Raw genomic sequence first — 27882 nt, forward strand, 5'->3', positions numbered from 1 at the left:
TTTCATCTGAAGGAGTATGCTTAAATGTCTGAAATTAGTTTTATAGACAAAAATACAATTGTGAAAATATACTGTAAACTTACTCTAAGGTAAAGTAAATTATGTCAAAACAGTTAAATCTTTGTATGGAACATTTAATTACACCGTTTAAATTAGTTAAACCAGATAGATTTTAGTAGACTAAATTTAATGTAGATTTTGTCGACTAAAACTAAAATGATGGGGATGACTAAAATATGACTAAAACTTAATTGCATTTTAGTCAAAAGACTATGACTAAACCTAAATCAAAATTCGCTGTCACTCAGTGACAAACCTGCAGTACAGCAGATTCAGTTAAGCCTTAAAAATGTTAAAATTCTTTATTAACTTGTATGTGCAACAAAAAAAGTTACTGAAATTGATCATATTTTGAAAATAAATCTTATTTGAAATTCAGTTTCATTTTTTAATTTTGTTCAAAATATCGAGATATGTACCGAACCGTGAGCTGAGTGTATCGTTACACCCCTAAGTATAATGCAATGTAAGTCGCTTCTACCAAATGCTTAAATGTAAAAATTGTTTAAAAAGCATCTTGTGGCGAAACCCCTGCTTGAGAAAATGGCAAGAGAACATTTCTGCAAATTTGATGCAAAAGGTGACTACACGTTTCATTTATATGTTTAGATTTTTTAGTCGAAACATAATCCTCATAGTTCCTTTCGTGTTATTCTACAGTTTTGATGAGCTTATTATTTTTTTGAAATGTGGAAAAAATATGAATAAGTGAGTAAGTGTTCTCAAACCTTTGACCGGTAGTGTATTTCTATTCATATGCCTGGCGTTTTACTGCCGTTATACCTGTAGAAGGATACTTTTATCTTCTGATTTATACTCTTATCTCCTGAATATACTTAGTGGATCTTAAAAAAGGGTGATTTTTGATAATTAAAGTACAGATGACTAGACAAAACCTTGGCAGGGAGGGGCCAAAAAACATCAAACTCAAGATACAGAAAAATATCAGACATTAAATTAACAACAATTACAACACTTATATATGCAGACAATGACAAACAACAGAAATAGAGGTAGAGATTCTGTACATCTTTCACCTATCTCTCGCTTCACTTTCACGATTTCGCACACACACGCTTTCGCCCACACACACGCGCACGCACACACACACGCGCACGCACACACACGCGCGCACGCACACACACACACACGCGCACACACACACACACACGCGCACGCACACACACACGCACGCGCACACACACACGCACGCGCACACACACATGCACGCGCACACACACGCACACACAAACCTTCAGTGTGCTTCAATATCACACAGTATATGATAATATGTCAGCATGTATATCTAAGATACTTTGACACAATTCCTCACATGAGACTGAGGTGACCACTGCAGACCTTGCACGGAACCTGGGACAGTAACAAACCCAACCGGGTTGTACTTCTCGCCCACCGTAAAGAAGAACACAGTGCAGTCTGCACTCTACAAAGACAAAGAGCAAAAGCATCACACACACACACACACACACACACGTAGAGATACTCACCCTCTCCCTGGCAGGAGATAGACCTTAACAAAGGGATCCGAGTATCCGTTGTTTTCTCTAGGTGCGAGATTTCTTGCTTGTAGAACGTGGACAATCAAGTTGCCCATATTCTTGTCATAGTTGATTTGAAGCTGAGAGAAAAACACGAGTATGAGATGTATTATAGTCATTCTGTCCTGTCAGGATTTCACTGTAAAACACATTTTAAGATGCTGCAACATAAATCTCTTCATTCTATCACAGTACAAATCAATGTATTATAAATAGAAACGATTTATATTTTCATATGTACACTACCATTCAAGAGTTTCAAGAAACACTTAAATTGGTTTGTTTCTTATGAACGTCTTACATCTGAATATGAAGGTGTCTGTTCAAATGTTTGAAATGATATCTGTTGACAAGAATATAATTAGGCTAACATTCCTTACATTAGTAAACTACATTTTTATTAAAAACACTTTAGAAAATCAAATGTTTGAAATAGATGACCTGGACTGAATAATGAAGACAAAGCAGCCAGCAAGAGGCCATAACACATACAAACTCTCAATACTGATGAAAACGCTTACCAGAGTCAGACACTCAAGAGTACAATTTTGCAAATTCTTGACAAAGGGTGGGTACTTTGAAGATGCGAATATAACCGTTTGGAATTATTTGAGATTTTCTTAGTCACATCATAACTCCTATAGACAATCTTGTGTCTATTATTCTACAATGTGGAGCAAATCATATATAAAGAATGCATAAATGTTTCTAAACTTTTGAGTGGTAGTGTATATACATTTTTTGGTCTACGTTCAATTAAATCATAAATCTTTAAAGAATGCAGTCAACACTGCAATACTACAGAACTGCATCACATATATAAACCACAAATTGTTGAAAAAAAGTTGGTTTCTTGGTTAGAAAATCTTGGTTAGATCATTTACACCATTAATGACCACATAGTGCAGTAATAGTTCCCTGTTTAATTTTGTATAACTTAAAACTCAAATACTGACCAAAAACAACACAATAAATAAAAACGTAAAACACACACACTCACTTGTATTTCACCAGTGATTGGATGTGGTTGTGGCTTCAGGGCTTCTGCTGACTGAAATACAAAAGAATGACAAATAAACCTGCCTGCCTTGAATCTACAGCACATTTAAGATCTGCTTTACATGAGATTCTCTACAGGCTCACGCTCACATTCCCATGATACCTTGCTGCTGTGACGCTTCTTGTTAACAGACGGGGAGCCGGGCTGTCCGGGGCTGGGGACCCCGCTGGAGGCTGCAGATCCTGGGGCAGAATGCAGATGTCCTGCTCTCTCCAGCGCAGACAGCACGGAGGCCGGAGCCTGCTGCTGAGACACCTTCTGTAGCTCTGCCGCAAGCTGCTTTGGGTCTACACCTGGAGAACGCTGACGTTCGCCTACACAGCACATACACGGGCAAGAGTTATAAATAACAAAAAATAATCATCTCTGCTGATTTCAATCTGAAGATCAATACAAACACTATTTCTATATTGCAGGAGTGCAAGCATTTAGATGTATAAACAATATGATATTGTGTAAATGATATTGGAGCAGCTTTGGAGCAACCTGAACATCTATTTCACTTTTTTTGAAGCAAAGTGAATTACAAGGAAGCAAGTGAATTGGGTTTGAGACGATTTTAGCAACATAAATAGAAATACAAAAGAAGAACTGAAACCATTGAGTTAAGTTGTGTCTCTAAGTATTAAAGCGTTGAAACATTTATGATTTGTTCATCTTTTCTGTGGAACCCAAAATATATTTTGAGAAATGACTGAGGGGTTTTGTGTCCATTTAATGGAAGTCAATGGGGGCCAATGTTGTTTTCTTTTGTGTTCTGAAAAAGAAAGTCATACAGTTTTGGAATGATATGAGAGAAAATGATGGAATAATCTTTTTTGTTTGGGGTGAACTATCCCTTATAACCTGGATTTACAAAACCATTGTTTATTTTTGTTATATTTCACTCTGGATTATTAATTAGTCATTTATATTTTTTTAAACAATTCAGAAAAAGAAAATAGCTGCTTGGGTCCATGGCCCAGATGGCTGCCAAATAAACCGACTTGTCTTATAGGACTTCAGACAGGAGTATCAGGGGCAAGGTACACAATAATAAAAACACTTACCGGCTCTTAGTTGAGTTTGATGGTCTAGTTGTTGAGGATGATCTGTGTCAGACAGCATGTTCAGATCTCTAAACAGCGGAAAGAAAACTATCAGCAGTTGACCATGGTACTTTAACAGCGTCATATGGTAATACCATGGTACTTTTATATACTGTATAAATGTCACTGAATGTTCAATATGCATCGATATGCACTCCATGCAACACCAAGACACTAAATAATAATACAACTTATAATGTCTAAGAAATAGGGCTGTCACATTTTATTCTAATCACATCCAGAATAAAAGTTTGTGTTTACATTAATATGTGTCTGTGTACAGTGCATATTCATTTTGTATTTATAAACACATACACATGTATACATATTTAGAAAGTATTTACATGCATTTATTTATATTTAATATTCATTTCAATTATATACAAATGTTTATTAAAGGGATAGTTCACCCAAAAATGAAAAATCTGTCATACTCACTCACTAGTTGTTTTAAACCTGTATACATTTCTTTGTTTGGTTGAACACAAAGTTATTATAGTTTTGTTTTTAGTTTTATTTATATTTTAAATTTTTAGATTTGACTTTTTATGTTAATTTTAGTAACATTTTTAACAATTTTGTTGAATGCCTTGGTCTTTTTATTTGCTTTTTTTGTTGCTATATGAGATTAAATTATTTTTATTTCAGTTTTATTTTAGTTTCTGATTATTATTATTATAATTTTAGTGGCGGAACATTTATTTCAGTTTATTTCTGAGGCAACATTTCAAATTTTCGTTCAGTTAACGTTTTTCCAATAATATTTAGGTCAATATTTTACTTGATTTCAATAAACAGAAATGTTTTCAAAATGTTAATTTTAGTCAACTAAAATAACCTTGAGAGAAAGATATTTGGACAAATGCCGGTAACCAGTTCTTGGACCCCATTGAATTGAATTGAAAAATTGAATTAAATATATACATGTACAGTATGTGTAGGCCTATATTTTTATCAATACAAAATTAATACGCACAGTACACAGACATATATTCTGTAAACACAAACTTTTATTCTGGATGTGATTAATCATGATTAATCGGTTGACAGCCCTATACTAAAAGCATCATTATAAAACGGTCAGTTCTGGTCCTTGATTCTGATTGGTTGAGCCGAGTTCTAAGCCATTCTAGTACCCCGATTTATAACGGCTGACCGCATTACATAACCTAAATATCACTTTATTTACTTTATTTTATGAAACCTTGCTACGCATACGGAATAAACGTTTTATAAAAGCAATAAGCCCCACGAAGCAGTGGGTTATAGAGCATTTTATAACAGCTAAGGGGGTTTACAACACCACAAATGCACGGTAGTCCACTGCTTCTTGGGGCTTATTCCTTTATTTTACCACAGTACTTTTCTGTGCAACAAAGAATATATTAGCATAGCTTACAGGCGCACGCATATTTCTGCCTCTTCACACTGTTGACCCACAATGCATTGCACCTCTTCATAGGTTTTTCCCACCAGAGAGATTCCATTCCACTCCAGAACTTGCATTCCTGAAGAACAGTGAGTGAAATATGTATTAGGTTAGAAAAATAAACAGACAGCCACAGTAAATCTTGGCCAAAAGTGAACATTATAGATGGAAGATGTTGCAACTAAAGTCATCTATATTTATTTTGAAAAGCCTTAAAGCTTTGTTTTGCTTTACACTGTCACTAAATCAAACAAGACACTTGTAAAGTACTGATATGGTGAAAACAGGCAGCGAGAAGAGGAAAAAGCAAAATGTCAGAAGTTATTACGATTGACTCACACATAGATCGCAAGTAAGAAGCGATTTTTTGATCCCTGAGGGGAAATTCAATCACAGAGTTAGCTACGCACACACACACCTTCACATTATCATGCCCGCCTGAACACTCCACGCACGATGAGAAAACACTCTTGGAGCATCAGAGACGGAAACAATCACAGAAGAAAAAGTATTTTTAAAGCACACGGCAAACTCATGCCCAGTCCAGGCCAAACCTTCAGGACTTACACAAATGAAGGTGATTCTTCAGATAGCCTCTCTGCATACGGAGCGCTTCGGTGGATGATAACAACACAATATCATATAAATGTCTTTTCAGCTTTACACAATAATTTTCCTTTCATAAACGTTCAGCAAGAACACCAGCCATAAGCACCACCAGTCCAAAATCCTTTTTTGAGCTTTGATGTTAGTAACAGAAAGATTCAAGTGTCATTGTAAATCTAATCTGGTTCAATTGCTAATTCTTTTTTAAATGTTTTCAAAATATATCCGATAAGGCTTGAATGTTCAAAATAATGGTATATCTATAAATATACAGCAACAGATAATATTAAGAGATCAGCATTTCTAGATGTAATGTGGCCATTCCAGTCCAGTGTCTGTTGAATTTCAATCAAATCAAACCTCAGGAGTGACATAAATTCATCCAACAGCAATGTGAAAGACTGACAGCATGTGAGAGACACATGAAAACTGTGGTAAAAATCCAGGTTATCACATAAAAAATTATCTTTGAACTTTTCTTAAATACAAAATTTAAATACAAATATTACTGTTGTGTTGCTTAAAAGTTAATATGAACTTGTTTTCTACTTGTTTTATATTTCGCAGTGTTTGAAGTCTAAAAAAAATACAGAGCATCTTTTCTGATATTTTGACGTTTCTCCATTTTTCATTTTCTGCAAATAAATGCAAATAGAAACAATATTGTAATATGCAATTTGGGAGAAATGTTGTTAGTAGTTCACAGAATGAAACAAAAATGATCATTTTACCTCAACACGGTCCGTGTACCTTCGGATAATTCATTTATTCGTTATTGTTTTCAAAACAGAAAAACAAATAGAACGTTCATTTTTTACATATCCCACCGTATACGAGACTAATTTTGTAAATTTATGTTTTCAGTGGTGTGTGTGCCACTAAATCCGCAAACAACCATACAGACACATAGGTAGACATTTCTGTGCAATGTAGAAGTATACAGTTAATGAAATAAAGAATGTGTGTGTGTGTGTGTGCGCGCGCGCGCGTGCGTGCAAAACTGACAGCAAGGGAGGTTTAAACATAGCCCCCATTTAAATTGATAGAGAGAGCGGCTCGTTTTGCACTTTGTTACAATTTTGCACCTTTGTTTACACTAAACATGTGAAAGTTGTTAAATGTTAAGTTCATGAAAATGTTAAACATAAAAGACTAAACATTTCTATACAACTCTACATGCATGATAGCGGTTTACAAAAATTAGCTGAGTTAATCAAAACCTGTACTTATCATTGCATATTACATTATAGGCTGAGTTTGATAAAAAGTTAAAACTACTAAGAGATTGTGCAAATAAGCAAAGTGAGTGTCTAAAATAAAGGTTTATTGTTAGGTATGAGAATCACAAGAATCACCAGAGACTGCTCTCACTCTGGTCACGGTCTGTTTGAACTGTTGCCATCTGGCAGGCGTTACAGATCAGCCAAAACACACACTAGCCGATTTAGAGATCGTTTCTAACCCAGGACAATAAATATCCTAAACAATTATCTACAGTAAATGTTCAAATGTGACTCTGCTATCTCTCTGCACTTTAAGATCTCCCTTATCTGGTCTATTACCTTGTTGGTCATTTTACACTGATTGCCGATTTGCCAATTTTTTGCACTTTTATCAGAATCAGAAGAGCTTTATTGCCAAGTGTGCTTGCACACACAAGGAATTGTCTTTGGAGTTGGAAACTTCTAGTACAGACATTCAACACAATGACAATACAAGTATAATAAGATTTACAGTCTAAAAGATTCTAAAATATGCATTTATAAAATAAAAGACTATTGTACAGAAAATGGGGGATAATAACATATAAGAGACATTGTACAGGGTAGTATATAGTAGTATATTTACATATTAACAGATTGTATGTACACTTGTGCAAATGGATAATGTTGAAAGTAGAGGTAGTGTTATATACATGTATAAATATAATTTAAATAGAATAAGGCACTATAGTGCACACTATAGGAGTAGTGAAAGTGGAATATTGCTCTTAAGGAGCAGTTATCTGTATAGGAGAGAGATTGCCTGCATGGGGGAAGAAGCTTCTGTGTCTGGAAGTCCTGGTGTTTGGCGCTCTGAAGCGCCGGCCAGAGGGCATTTTTGTCGTATTATATTACAAATATTTATTTATGTCTTGTGTTTAGTGTTAGAGGTGCTCTAAGAATTTCGTTGTTTGCTTTGCCTGCAATGACAATAAAAGCTATTCATTCATTCATATTCAGGTATGCGAATGTAAAGGTTAACCGGTCATAGTGACCCATGATAAAAGAAGAAGTAGTGAAGAAATAGTTTTTATAATATACAGTCTGCTTGATCAACATATAAAGTCTCATATTACTACACACCACTCACTACATTTTATTAAAAATAAAAAAACAATAGAACCCTACCCAAAACACAATAGAAAATGTAATGGATTTATTAATTATAATGGGAGTTTAGTTATGGTTTTAATGCATAAAAACCCAAAGGTTCATAATGGTATTTACAAGGAAACCATTACATTTTCTATTGTGTTTTGGGCGGAGTTCTATTGCTATGTAATAGAATGTAACGTGCAATGAACAGTACCGGTTTTTGATTAACTCAGCTTATTTTTATAAATATAGCATCATGTATGTCGATCTACATACAGTATAAAATATAAAAGACAAAACACTTCTACATACAACAGTTGTATGTAGAAGTGTTTTGTCTTTTATGTTAACATTTTTACGAACAGTGCAATTTTTTAACANTAATGGTATTTACAAGGAAACCATTACATTTTCTATTGTGTTTTGGGCGGAGTTCTATTGCTATGTAATAGAATGTAACGTGCAATGAACAGTACCGGTTTTTGATTAACTCAGCTTATTTTTATAAATATAGCATCATGTATGTCGATCTACATACAGTATAAAATATAAAAGACAAAACACTTCTACATACAACAGTTGTATGTAGAAGTGTTTTGTCTTTTATGTTAACATTTTTACGAACAGTGCAATTTTTTAACACATTAAAGTGCAAAAAGCGCCTCTCTCACTATACATTTTAACGGCGGCTATGGTAACCTCCCCCGCTGTCAGATACATCGCTGCCACGAGCACTGACGCGTGCGCCTCCATATAGGTGCATTCTTTATTTCATTAACTGTATATTTCTACATTGCACAGAAATGTCTACCTATGTGTCTGGATGGTTGTTTACGGATTTAGTGGCACACACACCACTGAAAACACATGTATAATTGCCAGAGGCTGCAGTGCAGCTGAACTTCCGGTGGACTAAAATGCGCTTTGTTAAGAAAAATACTTGATGTTTCGTTTTGTTGTATATTAATTTGATGCACTTAAAGAAGTATTGAGGAAAACAAACCAAAAATTAGTCTCGTATACGGTGGAATATGTACAAAATGAACGGTTTATTCGTTTTTCTGTTTTGAAAACAAAAACGAATAAATGAATTATACGAAGGTGCACGGACCCAACACATATATAAATAGTAAATTTTAAAATCAGAAAAACGGATTTTGAAATGGTCTCTTAATTTTTTCTGCAGCTGTATTTCGTTAAATAAACAAAAAAGATTAATTTAACCCTTTCATGACAACCACTGTTGGGTTTCTTTTTCTATATAATGTTATTGCTCATATGGCATGAAAAACGAGATCTGAACACACTTTCTTCACTTTTCATTTTCCACTTGACAGGACATCAGAAGAGGTGACATTGTATAAGATGCATTAGAGTCCCTCTTAGTGGTTGATGTGCTATGCCATCAAAATCCACGCATACGCAAGAAATGCCTTTGAAAAGCTGTTCACTAAAGTGACCTCTATGTATAAAAGGGTTACAATGTGTCTTTAAATTCTGCAATATTACATATTATATATTTTATATACTGTATTTATATATATATGAAGAGTTTGGTTCCAAAATGAGATAACTCCATTTAAAAAAATAAATAAAAATCATGTTTTTATATTATGGTATCATGTTTTTATTGAGTTTTATTGTGTTAGTTGGCTGTATTGCTTGAGTTATTATGGCTTAGATAAAAACAAACCAACTGCAGCTTGAATGATATGAATTGGAATGCACAATAAAAAACATAATTAAAAGAAAATGGAACCAAACTCTTCATATATACTGTACATATACGTTGTTTACATATGTTATATTTCTTTTGCTGATTTTAAGGTCTGCATTTACATACAATTACAGTAAACTGTAAAACTTTGCTGTAGTTTTGCAGCAGGTTTGCATGTAACTTACTGTAGATTTAATTTACAATTATATTTTCTTTTATGAAACAAGACTAAATATCTTAGGTCACTTTTCTTGTAATGTAAATGTATCTTTAAGAAGTTTTAAATATTTTTACTAGAAAACAAGGCAAAAATGCTAAGGAAGAACATCATTTTTTTGCAGTGTTGCTGTGCTAATGCCAGTAATGAGACCAGTCTCTTCTTGCTCATTTTGAATCTCAAAAGTCAAAGTGTTTTAATTTTGGTTAAAGTAAAGTTCAAGTCAAATTAAAAACAGTACTAATAGGAAAGTAATTAAATCTACAGTAAGTTACTGGCAAGCCTTCTGCAAAACTGTACATATACTGTGTACTGTACATATAAGCAAAATTGAAAGAGATGCACGTATGCACACTGTGTTATGTTCATTTTTGGCTCAAAAAATAACTTTCAGTCAGCACACCAGCATTTTCACCTCCTGTGTGGCAGCAGAAACCATGACCGTGTATCAAGGAAAGCGCACACTTAAAATAGATAACAGACGTGCGAGTAATCTACCAGCAGATCAGTGCTTTCATATTGCTGGGAGAAAATGAAATATAAAAAACGTCTATAAAGAAAACATCTCTCCCAGTGTTTCTGGCACCATTTAAATGGAGTTTTGAAGAATACATTATCATATTAACAAGGGTGAAACAATGTTTTCTAAAACTGCCAAGATTATTGTGTAGCATCACGGCCGTAATGAGAATGTGGAGAGTTTGCTAAATTGCATGTTATGAAACAGTACAAATCAAACACCCCAGATTAGAATTTCACCCGAAGCCAAAGTGTGTTCAGGAAGCTAAACTAGTTTAAGAAGAGCTCATGTAAATTGACGGGATGCTGAGGCAGCACTAGACAACAACAACAACAACAACCATACTGAAATGAGAAATGGCAACTCAAATGAAATGCTTTCTTATATAAAATTGAACAAAGCACAAACACGTTCAAAAACACTAAATATGTTTCCTTCATTCATCCCTGGCTATTTTGTTACAGTACAAAAACGAATTCTTACCTTCAACTACTTTTCCCGTCTGCTCTGCGGATCCTCCTGCTGAAACCTTGGCAATATATGCTCCGATCTCTCCATTGGTCCCTGGAATCTTCTTCCCGCCCACAACTCTGATTCCCAGCCCGCCCCCTGAAAACAAACAGCTTCCGTTTAGCTGATAATTGAATCCTAATCAGAGCGTCTCAGTAACATAAGTCTTTAATTTGATCTCTTGATCAATACATCGTCCTCTTCTTTCCTTACAGTAATTGAGTTTTCGGGGCTTAATTGATTACATTTCACTGCGTATCTCGTGGAGTAATTGCTGCATGTAAACATACCTGAGACGCTGTGGTCCTTGGGGTCCCGCTGCAGTTTGATGCGAGTGTGTGGGAAGAGGTAATGGCTGCCTTTTATCTACGACAATAAACACAACATCCAGTGAATGAAGACGATGAAAGGATGTAGTTTGCTGTGCATCGAAAAGTACATGAACCACCCAATCCTGTCCGGTTTTAAAGTTAGAGATCATTTTGTAGGGTCAGGTACTGTTTGTTTAAAATAAAACATCAAGTCTTTGGGTCGCACCCTCACCTGTCTCCTATCCTGGCCTTGCAATGCCTCTGGTCCACCGCGGCGAGGTTTGTCAAACCAGTCCGTCTCTTCCTGCTGAAGGTGGTATGCTACAATACAGGACGAGAGCAGCCATTGAACCATCACAAATGCAAAACGGAGACACGTGTCGCACTCCACCACGTCTTCCAACCATCCCTTCACCGCCCCACAAATGGAGAAACGTCTTTGCTGAATTTTTGACAACTTGATAGTTTTAGGTCAGGGCTTCTAACCACCACAGGGCTTGTTTAGGTAGATGCTTAAGGTACCAAGGTGGCCGGACCCGAGGGGAAGCAGTGAGAGGGTATGGTGAAGGAGTGATGATGTGAGACATGTTGAAGGCATGCACACAAGAACAGGCATGCTGTGTCCCTTTAGCTACACATCATGCGCTGAGAATTTATTTATTAAAGAAGTGCTGTGGGTCAGAGCCCCAGCGGATATACGCACATACATACTATCATAACAGTGTGAAGATGACATGTCTCACCACATTTCTGATAATTCCCTAGTCTATTTAGCACACTGTGAATGGTTACTTCAGCAAATATGGATTTTATTCTCTGATGACTTGAAAACTAGTCACCTACAATGCTAATATAATATTGTACATCTATTCGGTCTATAACATGGCTTCTTAAAGGGATATTTCTTTAAAAAATGCAAATTGGTACATTTACTCTCTCGGTCATACAGGTTCATTCCAAACCTGTATGACTTTCTTTCCTCTGCAGAACACAAAAGAAGATATTTTGAAGAACGTTGGTAACCGAACAACTCTGATCTCCATTGACTTTCATTGCATGAACATAACACGACAAAGACATTTCTCAAAATATCTTCTTTTGTGTTCCACAGAAGAAAGAGTAATATACAGGTTTTGATTGACATGAGCGGAATAAATGGTGCAAGAATTTTCATCTCTTCAAAGACTACAGACATTATACTTTTCAATCTCCACCTTGGTATTTTGTACTGTTCTTCTACTCTGCTTTCTGTAGAGACTAGGATGTCCTAGCCTTAAGGTTTGTGTTGAAACATCAGCACATCCCCAAAATAAATTGGGTGAACAATGTGTTCCCTTTGGTTTACCGCTCAAACCTGCAGCTGTTATGATTACAATACTTTCTTTAAGCGAAGCATTTCTTTATTTGGCTGAAGCAATATGGGACGCCACAAATCATCATCCGACTCCTAATAAACTCAAAAGAATACGGAAAACTGCATCTGTCCACAGTAATTTCATAATAAAGAACCTTACGCTGTCCATTTGCAAAGCAAACGTCACCTTAAATCAGCGGTGATTTAATTGAATTACTTCACTGCAACGATGCATCGATCATGGTGTGGTACCCGAGAGCGGACCCTCAACACAACTAAAACCGGCATTCTGCGACACTCCTGCTACATTATGCATATATGTAGTCAATGTAGACATGTACGTGCCCTGGTTGATATGATCAGGCCATGTCAGAGAGACATTGAGGAGAGTAGTGATCATGAATACCAGGATGGGTCTGAGGTGCACCACTGAGAAATGCCCATTACTCAAGACTATGGCACACATGAACGTAGGTTTATGCTTAATGATTGATTCGAGGTTGTTGAACAGCAGTTCTCACCTTTCACATTCCAGCTAGGACCTCCAGCTGTAGTGAAAACATTGTGTTTCAGAGAATTCATAGTACAATTAGCCTTTAAACAGTTTGTGCCAATTAATAAACCACTAATGGATTAAACTATTATGATTGCCAATGCATGCAATTGTCTTTAAAACAGTGATTCCCAACCAGATATCCTATCCATTTTGCATTATTTGCTAATAAACGTAAAATGATGAAGTTGACATTTATTAGCAGGCTATTGTCAAACTTATAATGTTGATGATGCTAAATTAGATCTTGTTTACTTGGCATTAATGAAGGTGTCAGTACGTAAGTCTTAAGGATGGGGCTGACACACAAAAGGTTGGGAAACGCTGCCCTAAAGTACATACAGTAAAGAACACATCGCCGCCCTGTTTGAGATCTTTTTAAATACATTTCTGTAATGCAAAACCAGTCAAGTAATATTTATAGACAGTGTTTAGATTTCACTCCTATAAGGTATACCATGTGATCTTACCAAACTAATATTGTCTTTGTTTACTACAGATAGCAATTTTGACATTAACCAGTTTGTAAAAACAACCCAAAATCTGTTTACATCGACAAGTATGCAATAGAAGCCTATGGGCCAAGGCATTCTGAAAGTTTTAAAGATTAAGGCACTGGTTATATTGTTGTTAAATCACATGCTACAAATGTTACAGGGTTCACATGAGTTGAAATATGAAACAACATTTTGCAGAGAACAGGTCGGCAAGTGATTTTATATTGATTTGAATATTTTATTTAAAAAAAGATTTCGGTCACACTTCAATATAGGGGGCAATTCTAGCTATTAACATACCATTAACTATGACTTTTTCCTCAATAAACTCTTCATTTGTTGCTTATTAATAATAAATAATAAACAGCCAATATGCCAATAATAGGCATGCTAATAATAACTAGTTAACAATGAGAATTTCCCCTATACTGAAGTGTTACCAAGATTTCAAAATGTTTTTGCAAAATTTTGTCTATTTGGCAAAATAATGTATTAATAATTTATGAATTTGCCAAACAATGTGTGTATTGTATGTCTTAAAATGACTAATTTATCAATTAAGTACATGTATAGTATAAAGGCATACTGAGAGAAGGAATGGTATTCCCATTGATAATAATCTTCAAGTCATTTTCAAATTTCCACTCATAAGCCATGCAAGAAAAAAAACTCAAGTAGCAAAATAATTTATTGAGGATGAACATTACAAACACTCATGACAGACAGTAATGTGACATGAAGAAAATAGCTCAAACAGACAAATTAAAAGTAGGAAATGGAGCAAAAATCAGAATATAAACAAAACCCGCCTAAACGATACTGTACCAACCACTGAATAAACATTACATATGTATCTATCTCTAGAATAAAATACACATCTAATCTATAGAATTGTCCTTTGTACTGAAGTGTTCATGGTGACAGTAAAAGGAAATGTGTTCATTTACTACACAAGACTTGCCCATTTATTGCGATAACACTTGCATTTCTGCAGCTTGGAATATTCTATAAATGGATTAATGGAAACCAGCCAAGCTGAGCCAGGTAGTCCTATGAATACAAAATTTGAAAATGTATTCACCAGAAGATAGACGTTTAATTACGGCTCAACTAAATGTGCTTATAAATACCTCATATCTGCCGGAAAAACACACTGGGAGAATTTACGTTCTACTCTTTTACTGCCCAACTTTTTTCTAATTCAACACATGAAAAGGTTAATTATGGCAATAAGAGGAAACAGTGTACTATATTTGTCTCAAATACTAAAATAACCAGTCACCACATTCTTGACAGTACTATGCAATGTTGAAACATAAATAAAAGCAGAGTTTCCTTGTAATAAATATAAGAGGCACCTATAGTGTATCATTAAGGAAAATAACTGAATCAATAACGGGGTGATGAAGCAAGATCACCAACATTGTTTCTGCACTTATATGCATATGAAAGAATAATAATGGCAAAGAGAAACAACCTTGTTCCCTTTGCATGTAAGTAGCATGCATACTCAATAAAAAAACTAACAAACAGAGAGCAAACCTTGTATAAATAAAATGTACATATGAAGGTGAAAATTTAAAGGATGATGACTTCATGCAAATATAACAGCTTTAAAGTGCATTTAAATTAAACAAAACATTGAAAAATAGAACAAAAGAAGAAAAAAGTATAGGAAATTTGAGTTACACACACACACACGCACACACATTTAGTTGTGACTGAAGATAACAGATCTTAGAACAAATTTACCTTCACTATCTGACATGGCCCCTTGAAGGTCATCCTTTATAAAAGCAATTTCTCGTTCATATCCACATGTCCTGGATTCCTCTCTCATGTGCTGCTGGACTTCTGGAAGAGAGTGACTGGACCCAAACTGGTCCCGGGAGTCTGCCGAGATGGGTGGAAGTGGACCCGCAGATGCTCTGGCCATTCCCATAGGTTGTCCAACGGGGCTCAGTGGACTCTCCTCTTCAGAATTTTGTGCAACGATGGGAATTCTGCCTCTGCTCTGACTAATAGGCAGACTTGTTGGTTTAGCCCTAGCTGATCCAAAGTGGCTATCCTCACATTCTGTTTTCAGATGTAGCGAGGAATTTGAGAGGTCTCTTTTGATAGACAGGTCCAGTCCATATACAGAAGAAGGCCTAGAGGAGGGTCTTGAATGACTTCCACTTGGGTATGTACCATCTTCATGAAGGGATGACCTTATGGTTGGTCCTAGGTTGCCAAAGTTGAGTGACTGAGCCAGGTTAGCACCATGTGCTGAAACCAGATATTTCTGTTGTTCAGCTAGATTCTTTCGGAGACCAAATGCGATTTCATCTTGAAGGAGTCTTGCCCTGGCAGACAGTCCACCAACAGAAGAGCTGGCAGAAGCCAAAAGCCTGCAGTAGTCAAGCTCAAGGTCCCTGCTCTCCTGAATGGGTGAAAACTTAGTAATTTTTGGGTCTATGAATGCTTTTTTATTCTTCAGCTGTTTCTGGTGGAGAACCGAGGCTGGGAGTTGCTTGGCAGCTTGTTTTTCTAACGTTAGTCTTCCTATGCTATATTTCTCAGCTTTAGGGAAATGTCTAAAACTGGTGTCAGAGTGGAGGTAGTGAGGCAGGCCCGTGAGCTGCTCGAGACTGTCTGTCCCTCTCCTGAACTCCTGCTTAATTTGCTGTTGCAACATCTTCAATTCATACGGCTCCTCCATGGAATCCTCTTCTGCCTTACCATACGAATGCAGTCTGGAAGCTGCCGGAAGAGGGCCGAGGAAATCCGCCACATCTGCCGTTCGACGAACGTCAGCAGTCCGGAGCAAGCGGTCAGCTTTACTAATATCCTTATCAGCGATACTGAAGCTTGAACAGAGGCCTGAGGTTCCCTTGGTGAGTTCTCCGATGTCATCAATCAGGACATAGTTTCTGGCATTATGGTGATCCAGGTCTGCGTAGAAGGACTCGGCTGATATGCTGGACATGGGGCTGCTGGCCATGCTGGCCCTCTCCTCTAGCCCCATCCTCAGGTCAAGGTTACTGTATTTACCTCCGAGATGGGAAACTCCATAGGCACTCTCTGTGGACGTAGGGACAATTAGGAGGGGCTGGTTGCGTACCACCTCATAGTTTGTCGTAATATTTGGTTCTAAGTCAGACAAAGTAGCCTGTCGAGGCTTCTGTTGCATCAGAAGGAGTGAGGAATGGTCATAGCAAGTCTGCTGGGCCTGCTGAGTGAGTGAGGGCACAGATGAGTAGATAGATTGGTATGGGGACACCTGCTGATGGTAAAGGGACTGTTGGTATAACGTCTGCTGAGGATATTGACCTGGTGTTTGGCTTTGCGATGCATACTGATAATGGGAATATGGGCTGGGGAGGGTAGCATACTGAGAATCGGCCTCAGTCTGCGGTGGGATGAACTGGTCAAAGTCAGACTGTGGGGCAGTCCGTGGCCGTTCTAGCCCATGACCATTACCTCGTGCCTCTCTGATGTTGCTGACCTCACTATCTGACATGTAGTCTCGCTCCTCTGCCACTCCTTGCAAGTAGGCTCTCTCTCTCTTCTCTCTCTCTTTAAGTAAAGCCTCTTTTCTTCGATTTATACCCATCTCCAGATACCTCAATTTAGCATCTATCTCTTTCTCCTCCTCATCAAGCTCTGCCTGTATTTTGCGGAGTTTTGAGGACTCACGTTCAACCAAATTCAGCTCTTTGTCTATGTCTTGCAGGATTTTGGCCCGGGCCAATGTGGTGTTCCTACACATTCGTCTTCTGGCAGAGGCAGTGGAGTACCCAGAAAGGCCAAGGAGGGTATCTTCTTCCGGCGGTGGATGAGGTAGCGTGCGTTTGACTTTTTTCTGACTGCCAACTGGTGTACCGCTCTGTGAACCCTTGCTCTGTTGATTAAAAACAGAAATGCAAAGAAAAACAAGCAACAGATATACATGTTACTTCCAACACAATATGCACTATACTGTATATACAAAAGTATTGAGACACCTTCTTCTAATAAACATGTTTATCTATTGCAGTAATTGCAATTGAAGTCAATTTTATTGTTCTTCCACAGTAGACTAAATCAATCATTTCTTATTGAACCTTGCATTGTGCACAGGGGCATTGTCATGATGGAATAGAAAAGGGCCCTGGCCAAACTGTTCCTATAAAACTAGAAGCACACAATTCTCTAGAATAGCATGAAGATTTGTGCTCACAGTAATGACAAAATTAGTCGAACCTGTTCATTAGAAGGGGTGTTTAACTTTAAATGTAATGTAAGTAAAATAACAGGGAATGATACATTAAAAATAATCTGTATTTTTATAAAGTGCAGTGCTTACTGAGTAGGTGTCTGAGTACTGGTACATCATTCTGTCCTCAGTCGTTGGACTGAGAGACTTGGGGTCAGACAGCGATCGCTGTGAGCCACGTAGTGATCTTGAGCTACTCGGATGCCTCGATGATTCAACAGTCAGCATCTTCTGTGAGCTCTTCCCAGGGGATACTGGAGAATGCAGGGAGCATAACACCTTTGGAGATTTGGTAACTATTGAGGCTCCAACATCATCAGCTGTCAGGTGTGTGCTAACACTTATTTCAGTGGAAGCTGGACGTCTTTTATCTTTTTCTGATGTTATATCCGAGTCGCTTTCTGTTAGGCCATCTCTGTGTAAATCTACCTTAGTGTCCACCTGAGCTCGAACAGGAGATCTCCTGATAGTCCCTGAATGCTCTGTTTGAACTGAAATCTCTGCTACAGTCTGAATCGCAATACTTGACACCTTTGAGCTTTTACCCTTCTCTCCATCAGTGTATCTACTGGAACGGGACCTGCGTCTGCTCCGAACAGGAACGTCCCATTCATCCTGATCCTCATCATCAGTTTGGACACAGCTATCTACACTTCTCTTACTTCTTCTCCTTCTACCAGGAGCAATCCTCTCAACTGCATCTTCATCATCTGTTTGAACACCACTTTCAATCAATTTCTTGCCACTGAAATCTACATTCTGATCTAGTTTAGCTGTGTCTGGCAGGTTTGTAGACAACTGCATTTGCTCCTTTGTCTGAGCACCTACTGACACAGGAATGTTTAAACCATACTGAGTAAAAGCACCAGAGGTGGTGGTCAGCCAGTTTTGACCTGGTGTAGTGTCATGAACGGTCACTGCAGATGACATGGAGTTGTCATCCTTCACTGGCCAGTACTGTCCATTATCTCCAGAATATTTAGACTCAAGTATAATGTCTGAGCTGGTAGGTGGGGATTCATTTGGTCCAAACCCATAGGGATATATCTTTTGCTCTTCTAGTTGTTGCTGGAGTTGTTGCTGTAACCTGTGGATTTGCTCCAACTGAAGCTGCTGCTGTTCAAACGTTTCTTGTTGGAGAATCAGATGGGCTTTGCGTTCCTCCTCTTGTTGCATGAGGAGCTGTTGCTTCATGTTCTGAAGCTCCTGCAGTTCTTTCTGAACAACAAACTGCTCTTGCTCTCGGTAGCGCTGTATTTCTTGTCTTTCCCATTCAAGCTCTTCAGCAAGACACAGCTGCTTCAACTTCTCTAGCTGTAGAAACTCATGTTCAGCCTTGTACTGCAGGCTCTTGCTGTCATCCAAGTCAGGGAAATTTGGAGATACCAGTGTATCTAAAGAGGCTGCTATTGCCTCAAGAGTAGCATCAGAGTAGAGCTCAGGGAAGGCAGTCAGTGAGGGAAGGAGACTGGCTAATGCAGATGGTAGAATATCCTTTGATATATCTGTGGTCGGTACAAAGCCATATGGAGCAGGCTGATTTTCAAGTCCTGTAAACGGAATGGAATCAGGGAGACTATTGCACGTTGTGTTAAATATTGAACCTGGTTGAGTGGTAATGGCATACGTGGATGGGGCAGGGGCTGATACAGATGAGTAAACAATGCCATTTGATGTTCTTAGCAAATTATTGACACCAAATGACGTTACTGTAGAATGTTGAGCAGTCGTGAGCCCAGTAAATGGCAAAGTGCCTTTCTTTGAGTAGTCTAAGGCTTCATCTGTTTGATGAAAAAAAAGAATCAACAGCATGATCAGTGTTGAAATGAACAGTTGCTTTTCCAGTGTATTTTGAAGCCATGCAGTAATAACTAATAAATTATGAAACTGAAACCAAACGGCATGCAAAGATCTTGTCAGTGTCATCAGATTAGCAGGATGCAAAGCCAAAACACTGAGGGACAACACGGAGGCAAATGCATGCATCTGTTTAAAAAAAAACAAGAACAGAAACATTAATGAAAACTAAGTAATTCGGAGAGTAAACAATAAAACAGGGAACCAATAAGCTCTTAATAAAAAAACTAAACATTTAAGGACATTAATGTTTAGTGCCATACCTGCTGAAAATTTAGATGATGTCAAATCAATAGCCCCTTCGGATGCCCCATTTTGATAGGTGAATCCATTCATCCTCTCATAACCAAAGAGTTCGGTCTCCTTGAAATGACTTTCCGATACCAAACCCTTCATGGTGCTGAGATCTTCAATGACAATCTGATCTTCTTTGATGCCAGATGGGACATCAGATTGAGTGGTCACTGGCGGCTGTGTTCTGCAGCTCCCTGTGAAAGGAAGCTTGTAAATGACATCACAACAAACAGCTCGCCCTCCCAACGTGAGATCCACTGGAGTAACATCATCCTCCACAATAGTTGTGACCACCCCAGAAGACGAAGACAAAGCAACCATAGTTTTCATTGGCTTAGAAGTGGTGAGGTCTACAGGTCCAACTGCTGATGGTTCTATATGTATTGTTGTACTAGCAGTGCCATTTGTGAAGCTCACCGGGGATACTGTAACAGGCATTAGAGGAACGGCTGTGATCGCAACACCTCTGTATGAAAGGTTAATAGGGATCTCTTCACCGGTTGTAGGTTTGGGTTGAGGACTTACAGGTCTATACACTATCTGTGCGAGTGGCTCAAAAGGGTTGTATGTGGTAAGTGGAAGAGGCACTGAGGTGGCATTTCCCAGGTCCAGTGGCTTCTCAACTATGCTATTGTTATTGTAGGAAATGGTAGCTGTGCAAGTTACAATTGTTATACTATCTGTTACAACAGAGAGCGTTGTAGAGGGGATTATTTCAGCACTAAGATTCACTATCGCTGGTTGCACAGTAGTAGCCTGTCGCTTGTCAATTGATTCACTTGATAAAGATGACTGACTTGAATCTGGCGCTGTCAGATCCATTCCTTGGTCAGTCATTGTAACATTGATTTTGAATGTTGTGAGATCTATAACATCACCAGGGTAGTGTATTCTTCCATTCTGTTTGGGTTTTGGATGTACTTCTTGTTGAACTGTGACAGCGGCACTCTTGGGTTCAGGCATGGGCTCAACCGGTACCCTCTCCTGAACAACTGACACAGTGGTAGTTCTTTGCACTTCAGTAGTAACAACTTGAGTTACAAGACTAGGCAATTTCTCAGGGTGCTGCTCAGTTTTGGAGATTGCGGAGTAGACTTGGCTCATGCTTGATATGACTTCTTGACTCTCAATTGATTTTGTAAATTGGGTAAATGTGATCGGTGTTGATGCAGCTGCAGTGGACACTGTTTGGGTTTCTTGTTTTCGCTGCTCCTGAAGTTGTGCTATTGGAACTGATGATGGACCCAATCCATTTAATGCCTTTTCTGTAGCAGAGACAATTAATACTTCCTCTACATCCAAACTATGAATGCCTACATTTTGAGTTGGAATTGGAATCTGGGTTATTGTTATTGGTGCAGGATATGTTGTTTACCTTTGATGTGTCTCAGGGTCCTGCCGTACCTCACTCACTGTCTGCTGTGCAATAAATTCAGACGCTACAGTGACCTCCTTCTCTGATGGTATTGATGTTTGTAATGGTTCTGAAGCCATGGGGATAGCAGAAACCATAGAAGGTGTGGTGTACGCTGTTGCTGTTGGTTCAATGGCAACATGTGGGGCTGCTGCAATCACTGCAGGTGGAACGATTACAGCTGGCGCTGAATCATATGTTGCTGTAGACAGTACAGATGGAGAATGCATTTTATTGTCTGTTGTGACACATGGAACAACAGTCAAAGCCTGTGCTACTTCTGGTGATGCTATTACAAGTGGTTCTGAAAACAATGTTTGAACAGCAGAAACTGCTGGCACTGGAACAGTCATACAAGGAGCTATTACACTTGGTGCTGAATCTACTGAAATCTCCTTGGTGACTGGTGCAGTTTCAGGAGCCATCACTAGAGGTGGTGCTGCTATAGTTGAGGTAAACTTTGGTGGCGCTGCTACGGTTTGAGCAGAAATTGCCATCACAGGAGCATCCACGTAAGCCGTTGCAAAAACTCTTTGAGCATCACATAGAACCTGCTGCCTTGGAGTTGGCAGTGATGATCTGCGCATCGGGGCTTGAGTTGTAATGCTCTGCACAGGTGAGCCTGGCTCTGAGGGTAATGTTATCACCACGTATGTTTCAAGTGTTCTGGCAAATCTAGGTGACAGAGGTGATTTTGGTGACGAAGCACCATACTTGCTCTCAACAGGGGCAGTCAAACTTAATGACAGTGCTTTTGGGGGTTCTCTTGTTCTTGGTAAAGTTGCAGCACGAACCGCTTGAACAGCTACTGGTTCAGGGCTAACTGGTGGTTTCACGCTTTCTCTTGATCTGTGATTGAATACCAGTCCTGGTGGAATACAGAATGGCTTGGGAGGAACAGGAGGTGGTGATTTGTGTGGTGGGGTTATGGCTGGTTTAACAGTCATGCTGGGCACACATGAAGGGGGTTCAGGAGTTGCTATAACTGATGAAGAAGTGCAAACAGTCATAAGTTGATTAAAGTCAACTTTGGGCACTGTGCTATAGGGCAGTTCGGGTGGTGAAACTGAAGGTGGTGGTGGAAATTCAATCACTGGTTTATCTGTTCTTTCCTGAGAGACGGCCATTATATGAGGTTTTGTAACAGTGAGAGGAACTGCTGAATCAGTGACAGCACTTGATAAAGATGGAACAGTGGCTGCACAAGGTAAAGGAGAAACACTAACAACAACAGGGTGACTTCTACCATCACCAATAGTTGTTTTAACAGCCACTGAGGATGCTTGAGCTGTCTGGTTAATCAGAGACACATTTTCAAAATTCGGGAGCATGATGACAACTTGACCTTGCTGTGTCTGCACAGCAGGAGAAATCATTTGTGAAACTGATTGCAATGGAGAAACAGTAGCAGATTCTGGTACAGGTTTCTGCTGTATTTCCCCCACCACTGAGTGAGTTTGTACCAACATTGGCTGAACTGGTTGGGAGGGTATAGCTGCAAAAGCAACTATAGTAGTAACAGTAGGAGAAACAACAGAGACTGTCTTTGCAGCAGTAGGCTCTGGAGGTACAACAGGTGAGGTTTTGCCAGATGTGGGTGCCAATTCTAGTTGGGTTTCCTTTGTACTCTGATCCATGGAAATACTGGTTGGTGGATGAGGTGTCTCCTCATGGTCCATAGAGACAACATTTGCTGGTATTGATGCTGATACCATTGTTGGGAGAGTAATAGGCACCTGATTTAATGATATTGTAGGTGGAACCGGGGCATAGGCTATAGGACGTACTGGAGGTACAGACTGAGGATGAGCTGTAACCAGACTTGGCATCTGAACAACAACAGAAGTCTCCTGTGATTGAATAACAGGTGCAGCAACAGTGGAAAGTATGATAGAATTTGCTACAGATACTGTCTGGCTTGAAATTTGAGTTGTCTCTTGATCAATTTGTGGAACAGCCACTTGTGCAACTATTTGTTTCTCTATTGTGGATGATTTTGCATCTGGAGTTGGTTCATGCATTTCAAAAGCCAATGGTTTTTCAACTAAATCTTGAGGAGCTGAATCCACAGTATGATCTGGAGTTTCAGTGTGGATTGTTTTCTGCGTAGGTTTGAATATAACTGATGATTTGGGAGCAGTTCCTAATATTCGCTTTGAAACAGGAACTTCAGAAGGAGTAGGAGCATTTACTAAGACATGGGGTGAGGATGGAGTGACTGCCGAAGGGGATTCAATCATCTGTGTGGAGGAAACATAAGGACTAGTCACAGGACCTGGATGTGCTGTGGCTTGCTCAGACACTAATTCTGGCATATGAATTATAACTGTAGAATCATCAACAACACTGGGGCTTGCTGGAGTAGTTGGTTCAGATGTCTGATCAGAACCAGGAGAGGAGGATGGTGCCACTGCTGCTTCTATATATGAATCTGGAGATGAAAGGCCTGGAGATGTTGGTGGAGATATTGTCGAATCCTGAACTGGAAGAGTTCCAGCAGTTTCTGCAACATGTTTGGAAGAAGGAATTTCACAAAGGACAGAAATTGGATCAGCCTCCAATGACTCTTCTGATGATTTTGGTTCTGCAATTTCTTTAAGGATTTCTTCACCTTGTTGAACATCTGTGGACTCTTGTGATGTTGTTTCTTGTGAATAACTGTCTTCCTCATCAACTTCCTCTTCACCAGAAGAACACTGGGTGATTTTTAAATCAGGAATAGGAAACAAGGCTTTCATTACATCTTGAGTAGATGTTGATTCTGTAATGTAAGGTTCCAAAATGCATTCAATAGGTTCGGTTGCAATGTCTTCTTCCCCACTTGAAGGGATAAATATCACCTCGGGGGAATCATAAGATGACTCCGACACAGATAGAGGAGAGGCTGGAGATACCGGAGATGACTGGGTTGGACTTGTTCCTGGTGTTAAAACATCTTTTTGTTTCTTTAATAGCTCGTCATAGGCATCCTCAGCTTGCAACAGCGGCTTTTCAGTTTTATCTGCAGTATGTGCATAATTTCCAGAAATATCCACATAACAAGTATCACTGACATCAAGTTGCAAGAAAGATGCATCCATTTCCTTAGGCTCCTGTTCTCTTTGGAAAGCATCCCTCTTTTTGTGCATCATTTCCTCATAAGCCTCCTCTTGTGTCATAAGTATTCTTACAGACTCGCTCTCAGCCACCTTTCCAAAACCATGCTCATGTGTAACCATACTAAAAGATGTTACTGCCTGTTCATGTTCCTCAACTAAGGTGTCATAAGCATAGTCCTCTATTAACATACCTCCATATAGTGGCTCAATATCAGGAGGTGTACGTTTGTCAAATGTTTTGTATTCCTGTGCTTTCTGCATCATTTCGTCATATGCCTCTTCTGCACTCTTTAACGGCTTTACTGTGACATCACATCCCTCGTGTGTTTCAGATGATAACGTTCTGTATTCTCTTTGGTCACTCTCTGGTTCAGATTCAATACTTGGTGAGAAGTCAGAGAAAAATGAGGACTTGTGTTCCTCCAGCTCTGAAGTTTGCCTTAACTTTTTGGCTTGATCACGTCTCCTTTGAATTGCAAAATCATCTCTTTCCTTCTTCGATTTTTTGGTGACCTTTCTTGACAGCTGCTGATCACCATCTCCAGCCTCCTCCTTCAGCTCATCATTTTCCTTACGTACCTTATCCTCCTCAGATGAGTCTTCTATGGTGGGAAGGGCCTGGCCCTGTTGTCTGTGTTTGGCCTTTCTTTGTTGCTTACTCTCTACTTTTGCCTTTTTATGACTTGGGCTACTATCACTGTCTTCATCAATAGAGGACACAGAAGTAGGTGAAGCACTTCCTGGCGTGATGCTGGACACCTGCACACTGGAAGACCCATCACCTTTGGACGAATCCTCAATTAAACTCTCATACTCCTCTGTGATCTGTCTAACTGGGGAGACAGTAGTTGTGATCTTTTCATTGTCATCTGACACATCTATTTCCACTCTGCATTCCTGTAAAGCTTCTGAGACAGGGATGACTTGTGCATATTGATTCTCTCTATCATGAGAATAAAGACTATTATCAATCCACTTCTCTGGCTGTACAGAAAGCTTCTTTAGTACCCGTTTGGGCTTCTTTGCATCTTCTGGTTCAACCTCTATGGTCTCTTGCTGTGCTTCTAGTTCTTTCCCTTCTATTTGGTTTTCCTCATCGGATGGTACCAAGTTCTCATCTGCACCCATGTGCATTAGTTGTCTTCGTATGAATTCTTCATCATCTCCAGAAATGTATTCCTCACTGCTGGAGGAAGCTGGCCTTACTCTTCTTATCTGTATCTGAGGGGAGGATTCACTCCCGCTGCTGTCCTCACGGTGTTGTTTTATGGTATCCGGCGCTTTGACATGGAAGAGTTTTGTGTTGGCTTCTTTCATGGACATTTCACTAACTCTGTGTATCTCTTTAAGCTCCTCCTCAGCTGAGCTGTATGATTCTGCTGCTCTTGATAAGATGTCTTGTCCTTGTTGGTCTTTAATATCTGCAACCTTTAAGGTGTCTACATTAGCTAGCTGACTAATTTCAGGAAGACTGGTGTCCATTTGTATCACAACATTGTCCTTTTGTTCTACTATGGCAGCTGGATGAGGTGCTGTAACCTTTTTCACCTATAATAAAAAAACTATTTAGTACAACATAATACAACACAAAAATGTATGTATTTAATTCAAATGAAAAAACTTAAAACCTCAATAATTCGTATGTGATGCTCTACCTTTACTATATCGTCAACAGCTTCAATGTTTTTGTCTGTTTCTTTCAAAACCTCAGCAGCAGTAATAACATATCTCCGAGACTCTACAGCTGGTATTGGTGCCGTCAAATCCCTTTCATCTACAGCTGTTCCCAGCATATCCTTGAGAGCTCTGTCCACCTTTACTTTATCATCATCATCAATGGAGACTGGGGCAACAGATATATGAGTGACCGTAGAAGCAGCATTAGTAGAAGTAAAAGAAGCTGCAGGCACAGCTGACGTGGTCACTATTGTCTTTACATCAGTACTAGCAGTTTGCACCTCCTCTACATGCTTTTCAGGTGATGGTTTTGGAGCAGGGGGCTTGGATATTTCTGTTTTGGGGGTGACTGTTGGCTCGGCTTTTACGGATGCAGGGGAGGATACAGGCATTTTCCCCATGTCTCCAAGTTGTCCAGCTAGAGCTCTCTGTGTTTGACAATTCAAACACAACCATTCAGCCTGCAAAAACAAAAAAATTAAATAATTTTTAAAAGACGATAATGGCATAATAGTTATCCTCGTCATTATATTTTTTTGCACATTTTCAAAATACATATGCATTAAGCAACCTGAAGGATTTACACTGAACAAACAAAGTGTGGAATCGTATCTCATCAATAACCTTAATAATTTTTACAGCACTTATTGTTGAAGTGGTACATTGAATGATTTATTTTTTAATTTTATAATCAATACTATTATTTTGTTATATAAAATATGAACAAATGAGCATCAAACAAAATGAGGGCAAACCGCATGTAATTTACAAAAACATAGCTAGAGACAAGTACATGTCTGAGGATAAATGCACAAATAAATGCACTGTCCCCAGCAATTTTACAGCAGCTCCTTTATCTTAATTCTGGCAAGCAGCACTTGCCATAAAACACCTGTCTCTGACCCTGCAGCATCACAATGGATGTGCAACTGAGGCTCTAAATATGATCTTTTAAACAATAAAAAACTGCTCACACTGAGTAAATTATAAAATATGACTCCAACACATACATACACAAATACGCAGAAGCAAACACCCACACACTCTGTCCTAACAGGGTTTTATCTTGGATTCTCACACCCAATGACGCAAACGAACCAAACAATTAATAGGCACATGGTCTGACTTGAGCACTGTTCTTTATGATATAACTATCCCTGAGTATTTCATTCACACTCAAAAGCTTATTCACAAAGCTGTGATTACAGGCTCAAGATTTTCTTAGAAATTGTAATTTAAAGTCAAATTATTTTAAAAGCAGGGGATATGTAAATGCATTCTAAAGGGAAAGAAATGGAAAGACAAGTCCCAAGACTGATCTTCTTTCCAGCACAGCCAATTCAAAAAAGTAAAATGTATACTGAATCTTAGAATTCTCTCTCTCTCTGTCTATTCCACTAATGATTGAAATTAAAAACAGATGCGTTAAAAGGTTATTTTACCAGCTTTACTAGTGCAAATAAACCA

The 27882-nt window shown here is 38.7% G+C and overlaps 2 protein-coding genes across 5 annotated transcripts in view; both read right to left on the reverse strand.

Moving 5' to 3' along the window:
- The window catches only part of LOC130563196 (protein piccolo-like), a 33520-nt gene extending 11948 nt beyond the window's left edge, over positions 1–21572 (reverse strand). For 2 of the 3 annotated variants that reach the window (XM_057348625.1, XM_057348624.1), the window contains exons 1-12: positions 20196–21572; positions 18166–19856; positions 15591–17721; positions 13310–13336; positions 11667–11755; positions 11414–11489; positions 11097–11222; positions 5167–5275; positions 3729–3796; positions 2782–2993; positions 2620–2670; positions 1569–1699 (exon numbers count right to left, since the gene is read on the reverse strand). In XM_057348625.1, coding sequence (XP_057204608.1) covers positions 1569–1699; positions 2620–2670; positions 2782–2993; positions 3729–3796; positions 5167–5275; positions 11097–11222; positions 11414–11489; positions 11667–11755; positions 13310–13336; positions 15591–17721; positions 18166–19856; positions 20196–21330 — 5846 coding nt within the window. In that variant the 5' untranslated portion in view covers positions 21331–21572. The remainder of the gene's footprint in view (positions 1–1568; positions 1700–2619; positions 2671–2781; positions 2994–3728; positions 3797–5166; positions 5276–11096; positions 11223–11413; positions 11490–11666; positions 11756–13309; positions 13337–15590; positions 17722–18165; positions 19857–20195) is intronic. The other variant, XM_057348626.1, reaches the window with a different exon arrangement.
- A 10-nt stretch (positions 21573–21582) lies between these two features.
- LOC130563195 (mucin-17-like) overlaps positions 21583–27882 on the reverse strand; it is a 55258-nt gene continuing 48958 nt past the window's right edge. For both annotated transcript variants that reach the window (XM_057348623.1, XM_057348622.1), the window contains exons 16-17: positions 26394–26876; positions 21583–26286 (exon numbers count right to left, since the gene is read on the reverse strand). In XM_057348623.1, coding sequence (XP_057204606.1) covers positions 21598–26286; positions 26394–26876 — 5172 coding nt within the window. In that variant the 3' untranslated portion in view covers positions 21583–21597. The remainder of the gene's footprint in view (positions 26287–26393; positions 26877–27882) is intronic.

The sequence above is a fragment of the Triplophysa rosa genome, linkage group LG12 (genome assembly GCF_024868665.1).
Source record: "Triplophysa rosa linkage group LG12, Trosa_1v2, whole genome shotgun sequence".
Taxonomy (NCBI): Eukaryota; Metazoa; Chordata; class Actinopteri; order Cypriniformes; family Nemacheilidae; genus Triplophysa; species Triplophysa rosa.